The following is a 9,589-nucleotide window of genomic DNA, read 5'->3' on the forward strand; positions in this document are numbered from 1 at the left end:
AGATTCAAGAACCAATCAAGTTTCTCCAGTCTTTGATTCACCATCGAATTTAGTGATGATGAGAAAAGTAAAGAAATAGCTCTCAAGTGACTAGAAACCAAGCTTAAGTTGTATACCAATCACAATTACGAAGTTTATACCAATTCAAGTAAAGTTTTGTTTAAATTTTCAAGTGTTCTAGTTTAAGATCTATCCAAGTACAAGATTCTTTCTAGACCAAGAATTACTCTAAGTCAAAGATATATTCAACCACAAGATTTAAACCCCTTAAGAATAAGATTTATTCAAGAATTGCAATTACGATTAATTAAAGACTAATCTCTCAATTTTCGTCCATTCAAGTATTTTTAATCTAAGCCTACATTCATTACTTGTATATCAAGTTCTTGCTATCAACTAGGGCGCAAGATTCTTCAAGTTCTGATTTCAAGTTTAAGATTAAGCTTAAGATCAAGATCCCCTTTAGATTTCATTGTTTACAAGTAAGATTCACAAATTCAAGAATTATAAACCTATTCAAAGATTATAATTTTTGAATTTAGTTAGACAATTACAAGATTAAGATCAAGAACAAATCCCCAGAATTCATCAAATTATTGACAATAATGTAAGTGATTATTTTTCAATCTTAAGTTGATAAGAATTTCCATTTCGACCTAATTCATTTTTGGAATAAGACTTGTAGTCTAATTTTGAGGATAGAGAAAAGTTATGTCAGAATGAAAGTTTCAGAGGGAATTAGCTACTCCGTCTCAAACTTCTGTTCTTAAGGTAGTGTCGTGTGGAATTAATCTATGGTATGGGACATTAGATTGGTTTCACATGGCTACACCAGACGTATCTATGTCTTCTATCTTTCATTAGCAAGTGTTTGTATGTGGAAGGTACCTCTATGGTATGGGACACTTAGATTCATTTTACATGCGTTCACTTGTTTGGTTTTAATTTCAAAAATTATTTGATATGATGATCTTGTCCTCCACTTGTGCCATGAAGCCCTCCACTCATTGATTGCGCAACTGAGGACAGTTGATTCCCAACACGGGGGACTGTTATGATCCATGTTAATCAAATATCTTTTGACATTCAAAAAACCATCCTCAAGAAGATGCAAAATGGATGCCCGAGAAATTTTTTCGAGCTTGTCCTGAGATCCTTCGTTCTTTTCAAACCCAGCAAACCTGCAAAATTGAGGGAAATTGCAAACTCAAGCAAGAGGGATGTTATGAGAATATATTTTAAGTCCTCTTTGAGAATATTATTTTCCCCTCTTGAGTAATTTGGGGACGCCTAGGTTACTCTTGCGTCATGCCGGCTAGGTTAATATCGTGGGTGACACCACTAAAAATATTGATACGTGCGGTATATGACGTATGCTTGGGGCCGTCTATGATTATTTCAGTTAGGTTTGTATTGGCAGGGTGATCCCTGGAAGTACATACGCCTGGTAGTCATGAGTTGGTTATGGTTTGTACCTGTTTAATATTTGTGAGATTAATTTAATTATTAATTGGGCTTATATTTTCAGGTCAAGAAGATTACGAGGATTGATAAATAATGTCAAGGAGAATGTTTCTTATGTGCATCACATTTATTTTTACAAGCGTAGTTTATAACCTTAGTAGTTGATTTTTCCATTTTGATACATTGGAAAAAATACATTTATAATGTTGAATTTATTAAAGCCTAAAGGCTTTACCCTAGCCCCAATTTTTAGGACACTCTATTTTTGTTGTGGAAGAGTGTCGTGCTCTCTAAAAGCACACTTTGTATATTTTTGGGGGCTATGGCCTATTTTTGATGAAAGCTAACAAAAATACTCTTGTGTGGGGGAAGGCCACGCACAAGGGCGGGAAAGATTGCACCCAGCATGGTGTTGATGGTGATGTTTTTCTTTCTCTTGTCTTATGTTTTGTTATATGCTTTAATTTTCAATTTAATTCAAGTAGTTGTTTTAATATTTGATATATTTTATGAGTTTTTTATTATTCTCTTTAAGAAAATTAAAGGGTCCCGTTTCAGTGAATTAATAATTAAATTAATCCCACAAATATTAAACAGGCACAAACCATAACCAACTCATGACTACCAGGCGTATGTACTTCCAGGGATCACCCTGCCAATACAAACCTAACTGAAATAATCATAGACGGCCCCAAGCATACGTCATATACTGCACGTATTAATATTTTTAGTGGTATCACCCACGATATTAACCTAGCCGACATGACGCAAGAGTAACCTAGGCGTCCCCAAATTACTCAAGAGGGAAAAATAATATTCTTAAAGAGGACTTAAAATATATTCTCATAACATTGCATCATCAAAAGTTCCGCTGAAAACATTCTGCTTGGTAATAGTGGGTGGCATACCATTAGCGCACCATATATTTTCAAAATTGGGGACATGGGTATCCGAATCTTCTTTTTTCTTGCCATTGAACTTCGAATACTTTAAGGAAACCCGATAAGCCATTTTGAAAGGGTGGCAAAGTAGCAATACCAAGGCCCAATAGAACCGAAGCAGGAGTAGCAATGCCAAGACCCGCGAGGAGGAGACCAACGACTAATAAGTTTCGTGCATGAACAAAGCCATCCGGTCATTTAGGCTCACTTCTAGATTCTTCGTCCTCGATGGAGTTATTCTCCCATGCATCTCCAAGATCCAAATTATACTGACTAGCATCGTTTAGAGGATTGTCGTCAGACAGCGCAATATGAGGCAAAGTCACTCCTGGTGGTGAGCGACGTAACGTTGCTCATGGTCGGTGAGGGGGCCATGACGATCAGGAATCATACCCTTGCTTTCTCCTAGAGGTTTCCAAACCACATGGCATGGTGAATTCAATGTAATTTACATTGATGGCAAGAATAACCCGACCCATTGGAAAAATGAATGGTTTTAAATTCGGTGAGGGGCCATGACGATCAGGAATCATACCCTTGCTTTCTCCTAGAGGTTTCCAAACCACATGGCATGGTGAATTCAATGTAATTTACATTGATGGCAAGAATAACCCGACCCATTGGAAAAATGAATGGTTTTAAATTCAATGCAATCAACAATACCCCAATGACTAACTAATTGGATGACAGTGAATTCAGCGGGACAATGATCCATGTATGATAGTGCATAGGTGTTGACAAACATAATCCAGATATAAACAGGGACAAAACCTGACGATGCCAAATTGTGATGGATGATTTCAACATTGTCATTCTCTAAAAGGCCAGAAATGATCGGACGCTTCACTAGGAGAGGTAATCCCTCAACTAGTGAGATAGATCCATGCATAAAAAATATCATGCTAACAAACAATCACAACCAAGAGAATCAAAAGGAAATCGAACACATCAGGATTGCCAAAGTATTGGCCAAAAGCCAACGTACACAATTATTCATGTTAACGTATAACGGATACAAAACATCAAAAGATAATAGTAAAAACAAGTAAATAAAAGATAGGTAATCAGCAAACCATCATTGGCTACGTATATTACTGCTTCTCTAAAAATGAACATGAATTCATGAGTGAATACATAAGCAATATGCTTGTGCCTTAAGATGCTAACATGTGTGGTACAAAGCGTCACATACATTCAGTATGTTGGTTAGATCCTCATAGCTATTCAGAGAATAAGTATTGAATGACTAAGGATAAAACTACGGGTTAACAACTTAGTGCGGTGGCCTTGTTGTAAGCAATACCCACATGGGTGGAATTGGCCCCGTATGAGCGATACCTGCATAGATGGAATTGGAAATTTTTGGCCTCGTGATCCTTTTCTTAGCAATATTTACATTTTTTCTTTCCCATTTTGATTTGCTTACATAATGAGGAGTCATCTTGACTCTTTAATCAAGAGAAATGTGAGAATTTGAATTCAACATACTTGCTCAGCGTGGGAGCTCATTTGCGATAAGTTAATTTCATAGTTCTTGTCGTTCACTTCAACGAACATGTGGATGTTTGATCATATGCAACAATATAATGCTTCCAACATGTGGATGTTTGATCATATGCAACAATATAATGCTTCCAACATCTCAATGAACATGACATTTTATTGAAGGAATACTAAAAAGGCCTCAAAATGCTAATAAATCTAGTGAAAATGATAAGTTTACACAAAATTTCCAAGAAGGCAATTAGCTAGGTATTAAAGGTGAATAGTACTCTGTGTTTATCTTAAAAATTCCTTATAACAAGGAAATCCTTTAACAACAAGGGGACCCATTCTATAACAAGGGGAGCCTTTGTCCTCGACCTAAACTCTCAAAGTGTGCGTAAAGGTCCATAGTGTACATTGGAGGCAATGCCTTCAAATAATGATTATTTGTCTAGTTTAAAGCGTTTCTAAAATTTAGCCATGAAGTTCTCATAGGACCTGGTCCTTTTACGAGATGAGGTTGGGGGGGACTTCTACATCATTAGTAGGGGTTGCAATTGGCTTCTCTAAATTAGTGATTTTGTGTAGGGTCGCCTCAATGTTGGACAAAGTTAGAGGCAATGTTCTGGGTCTCATTGTTGAGATCTGGTGGGCCAAATATTTCTTCAAGGCATTCCATACATGTACAACATCACAAAATGATACATATTAGCCCTAAGGCTTCTTGTCGAACTACATCCTAGTCATGCTCTGCATTCCAATAATGCCAAATAACACATATGCCATGCCAACCACAAAAGCACAACCCTAATACAAGACCATACTTTATTAGAGAGAAGAACCTTATCACCAAGAAGTATTTGCTTCTATTGGATGCTACTCAAGGCCTGGATGAAGTTCAACTTTCTGTGATGTTTTGCTTTTAAGTGGTAAATAACATACTCATAGCACGAACCTTGACATCGTGGAGGACTTTGTGCCATTCTCAAATTTATTTCCTTTTGGTAGTGATCCTCATTCTCAAAGTTGAACCTTAAAATCCTTGCATTCTAGCTTGTTGCATTTAATACCTCATATACTTAAATCTCCACCCTCCAACCTCCAAAATTTGAGGACTTAAAACTCTCAGGTTAGTTCCAAAATTATGAATTTTTCCTAAATTTCTTAAATTATTCTTTTATGGCATGCTATCATCAATATGGGTATCTTATACCATAGCATCATAAAACAGGGCGCCATCATCAACTGTATCACTATGTGCATCACAACATGCAACCATGGCATGCTGTCATCCATATGGGCATCTTATACCATAGCATCATCATAAAATTTGGTGGCAACATCAACTGTATCACTATACACGCATTGGAGTCATAATCAACATCACATGAAGCATCCTCTTCATGGGAACCATGGCATTATAGGCATCATCATCCCAGGGGGGGGGTCCACTAAAGAAATCATCCCAGGGGGGGTCCACTAAAGAATATGTAAGATAGCACGTACGTTCAACAGAAGGGGGTTTTTCTCGAATGGACTTACAGAAATATTTACATACATAAGGGGTTTTTTAATTGAAAAAGTGAAAATTTCCATAATAAGGGTTAGTTTTATTACCAAAACCCATATATAAGGGGTATATTTAATATACAAAAATTTATTAATAATGATATTTTTAAATACCCCTTGAACGCACGTGCTATAGGTAGTGTTTACATAGTCGACCCCCCGGGATCATCATCAATCATATCATTAAGTGGAATCACTTCATTATCACACATAACATCATAAGAAATCATCTCATGTGAAACTATTTCGAGTGGATCCTCAACCTACAAAACATTATCATGTGGTGCGCCGAAGATACAAATTTGAATTGATGTAAGTCAGATTGTCCAATGGTCAAGTGTATCCAAAGATAGGCTCTCTTAGCCTTCTTTGTCTTCACATGCTATCTCAACCTCAGATTCTTCATCTTATAGTAGCTGGTTGGATTTTGAGTTATCATCTTGCTCCATTTGCTCCATCATTTTCGTGAGTTTTAATGTAGTGATTAATTTAGGCATTTTTTATAAGAAGATTTAAAGATAACACACGTTTTCAAAAGACATGTTATTCTTGTATTATGATTTAGATGCTAATCACAAGCTTTACCCAATGACTTAATGAACTCCCCATATGCACAGTGAATGTGTCTGCATAATACCACCTTCAAAACATCGGTGAACTCATCACAAGCTTGTATTTTCAAAAGATATGTTATTCCTTGTATTATGATTTAGATGCTAATCACAAGCTTTATCCAATGACTTAAGGAGGTTGAGGCTTTACCCACCAATGACTTAATGAAGTTGAAGTCCATCATCTCCTCCTTTATCCGAGTCAGACAACACTTAGTGTGGTGGCCTTGTTGTGAGCAATACCCACATGCATGGAATTTGCCCTGTTGTTTGTGAGCAATACCCACATGGGTGGAATTGGCCTTGCTGTTGTGAGCACTGCCCGCATGGGTAGAATTGGCCTTGTTGTGAGAGCAATACCCGCACAAATGGAATTGGCAATTTTTGGCCTCATGATCCTTTTCTTAGCAATATTTATATTTTTTCTTTCCCATTTTGATTTGTTGCAATGAGGAGTGATCTCGACTCCTCAATCAAAAGAAATGTGAGAGTATAAATTCAAAGACAACATACTTGACTCAGCATGGGAGCTCATTTGGGATAAGTTGATTCCAAAGTTCTTGTCAATCACTTCAACGCACATGTGGATAATTTGTTGCTGATTGTATCGGAGGACATTGTTCATAAAAAGTGGTTTATTATATACCATCCAAACACTCAACACTATGCAACAATCTAATGCTTCCAACATCTCACAATGAACATAACATTTTATTGAAGGAAGAGTAAAAAGGCCTCAAAATGCGAATAAATCTAGTGACAATGATAAGAGTTTACACAAAATTTACAAAGGAGGTTATTAGCTAGGTGTGGTGGGTAGCAAAGGTGAGTAGTACTCTGTGTTAATCTTAAAAAGCCCCTATAAAAACAAGGAAATCTTGTAACATGATATTTGATAGAACAAGGGGATCCCTTCTATAACAAGGGGAGCCTTTAACATGATATTTGCATGGAACAAATACCCGAACTCTCAAAGTGTGCGTAAAGGCTTATAGTGTACATTACAGGCAAGCTGTTTAATTGTAGCGTATGCCTTCAAACAATGATTATTTGTCGAGTTTAAAGTGTTTCTGAAATTTAGCCATGAAGTTCTCGTAGGACCTGGTCCTTACGGCGGGGTTGGGGGGGACTCCTGCGTCATTAGCAGAGGCCGCAATTGGCTTCTCTAAATTAGCGATTTCCCGTAGGGTCCTCTGTATGTTGGACACAGTTGGCGGCAACGTTCTGGGCCTCATTGTTGAGGTCTGGCTGGCCGTCGGATTGCCTGCAGGTACCATATCATCGAGATTCGGTGGCAGATCGGACGGATACAAACTCGGCTGCGATAGCAAAGCCGTCTCCTTGGGCGAATCGCCCACCGTGTTTAATTGATGGTTTAAAGTAATTAATCTCTCAGAGCCTTCGTCTGAAGAAAGGCGGCGGCTGTCCTCGCATGTGCTGAATGGCTGCTCATCGACAAAGTCCTCATCTTCACAATCCTCGTAGCACTCTTCATGATGATGTAGCTGCAGCTGTACTGATCCATCGTACTCTGCAGCAAGCTCTTCTGGAGCATCGTCGTAGTGATCCGACACTAGTGTGCTCGTGTGTTGGAAGAATGAAGGCTTTTTAGTGGATGGTTTTGTGGAGAAGAGAGAGGTGATGAAACGAAAGATGTGCAGCAGCAGAGAGCCTGCAAGCATGGCGAGAAGAGGTAAGATGTGGGTGAGCAGCAAGTGAAGGATGCTGAGGAAAAAATGGGCGATTTCTTCACCGAAAGATAGAAGAGTATAGATAGCCATGAAGGCAGCGACTGTCTCTGAGAGTACAGATTGCGAGAGAGAGAGAGAGAGGGAGAGAGAGAGAGAGAGAGAGAGAGAGAGATTTCTTCCGTGAGCCTGTGCGTAATCGAGAGAGAGAGAGAGAAAAGAGAGAGAGAGAGAGAGAGCGAGAGTGAGAGAGAGAGAGAAGGTATTAAGAGCGAGAGCGAGAGCGAGAGAGGGGGGTATTAACTAGTAAGGGCGGCATTGCTTTAGCTTTTCGAAAAGTCGCGCACGTGTATGGCATGGCGAAAAGTGCGCCGTATAGCCTTGGTCAAACAAAAAGCCTTCGTGGCGCCCTCGTGTCATCATCCCTTCATTGGGCCCTTCCAAATGCATATATAAAAGAAAACGGTGAACTCGCCGTGTACTCAATGGGTATGTAGACGACCCCATTCGTCTCACTTTGCCAACGCATCGAGAGCCCAAGGTATAGGATAGATACGTTTATTGACTTTGAATTTCTGGAAATTTTAAATTTTAAAAAAGAGAAAGATGAAGATGATGATGTCGAAGTTATCATTAAATTTGCCCTAATTAAATTGCAATGAGGCTAATTGTCCTCGTCCCCTTAGGAAGGGGAATTTCAACAAGATGTATTCGATTACACATTCAATGGGGTTTCAACAAGATGTATTCGATTACACGTTCAATGGGGTTACAAAAAGATAGGATAGTCAAAGAAGATGGCTTCAACACACACACACACACACACACACACACACATGATATGCCTTGTCTTTGTAACACTAATATCATGAAGTCGATGGGAGACATGAAGGGAGGGAGGGAGCTTGCATGCAATGGACTAGGCGACATGTTTTGTCAATATAAGGAGAATATCTCTACTTTCTATTTCAGCAAGATTTTAGCAACCGTTCAAATGTAAAGAAACTAATGCATGTATAACTTTAGAAATAGTAATGTTGAGGAGAAAATTGATATTCCCTTCAAATTATTTAATGCCTAGAAAATGCAGATAGGGTGGGTTAACATGACACTATGAAAGTCTATATATGGCATATGGAATCAATACAAGCATTATGGATTAAGAGTCTAGCAAACGCCATAAGGCTTACAAAAAATGAAAACCTAGAGTAGGTGCCTATGGCCAAAGAAGGAGAGGTTATTAATTTTATAGGGTGAAACTCCTGAAAGATAGCGATCACCCATTTCCTCACTTGGTGAGCCACTCGTAACATCTTTAACTCTACTCCCTTTTACTTGAGTTGTGCTCATGTGAGTTCTTATTATCCATAGCTTCATGAGAGGGGGAGAGAGAGAGCACATATGATGCATATAATGGCACCAAAGTGCAAAGGATTAAGACTTTAACTTAGGATCTCTCTATTAGAAGCATGATGCAAAAGCACCTCAAAAGCACACACGGATGTATGCACACACACATAGATGTTAAGTTCTCTCATGATCACTCAGATGTGTGCACGGGTCTTTGAGAATTAAAAACAAGGCCACTTTTATATTGATATAGACATTTCTTCTGAGAATGTGTTTGTTTCTTACAACCTATTTGTTAAGTTCTCTCATGATCACTCAGATGTATGCACGGGTCTTTGAGAATTAAAAACAAGGCCACTTTTATATTGATATAGACATTTCTTGTGAGAATGTGTTTGTTTCTTACAACCTATTTGTTTCACATAATAAGTGATGTCATACACCCTATTTGTTCAACATAAATAAGTAATGTGTATGAAGG

The 9,589-nt window shown here is 38.2% G+C and overlaps 1 protein-coding gene across 1 annotated transcript; it reads right to left on the reverse strand.

Annotated features, from left to right (window-relative positions):
• Positions 1-6,813: 6,813 nt before the first annotated feature.
• LOC147606844 (uncharacterized) lies at positions 6,814-7,970 on the reverse strand. Its single transcript, XM_086791428.1, has one exon. It carries the CDS (start codon positions 7,849-7,851, stop codon positions 7,117-7,119), a length of 735 nt encoding a protein of 244 aa, XP_086647554.1. The 5' UTR covers positions 7,852-7,970; the 3' UTR covers positions 6,814-7,116.
• Positions 7,971-9,589: the final 1,619 nt, after the last annotated feature.

This window comes from Cibotium barometz, chromosome 56, assembly GCF_041138505.1.
Source record: "Cibotium barometz isolate CiBa-2024 chromosome 56, ASM4113850v1, whole genome shotgun sequence".
In the NCBI taxonomy this organism is placed as follows: domain Eukaryota; kingdom Viridiplantae; phylum Streptophyta; class Polypodiopsida; order Cyatheales; family Cibotiaceae; genus Cibotium; species Cibotium barometz.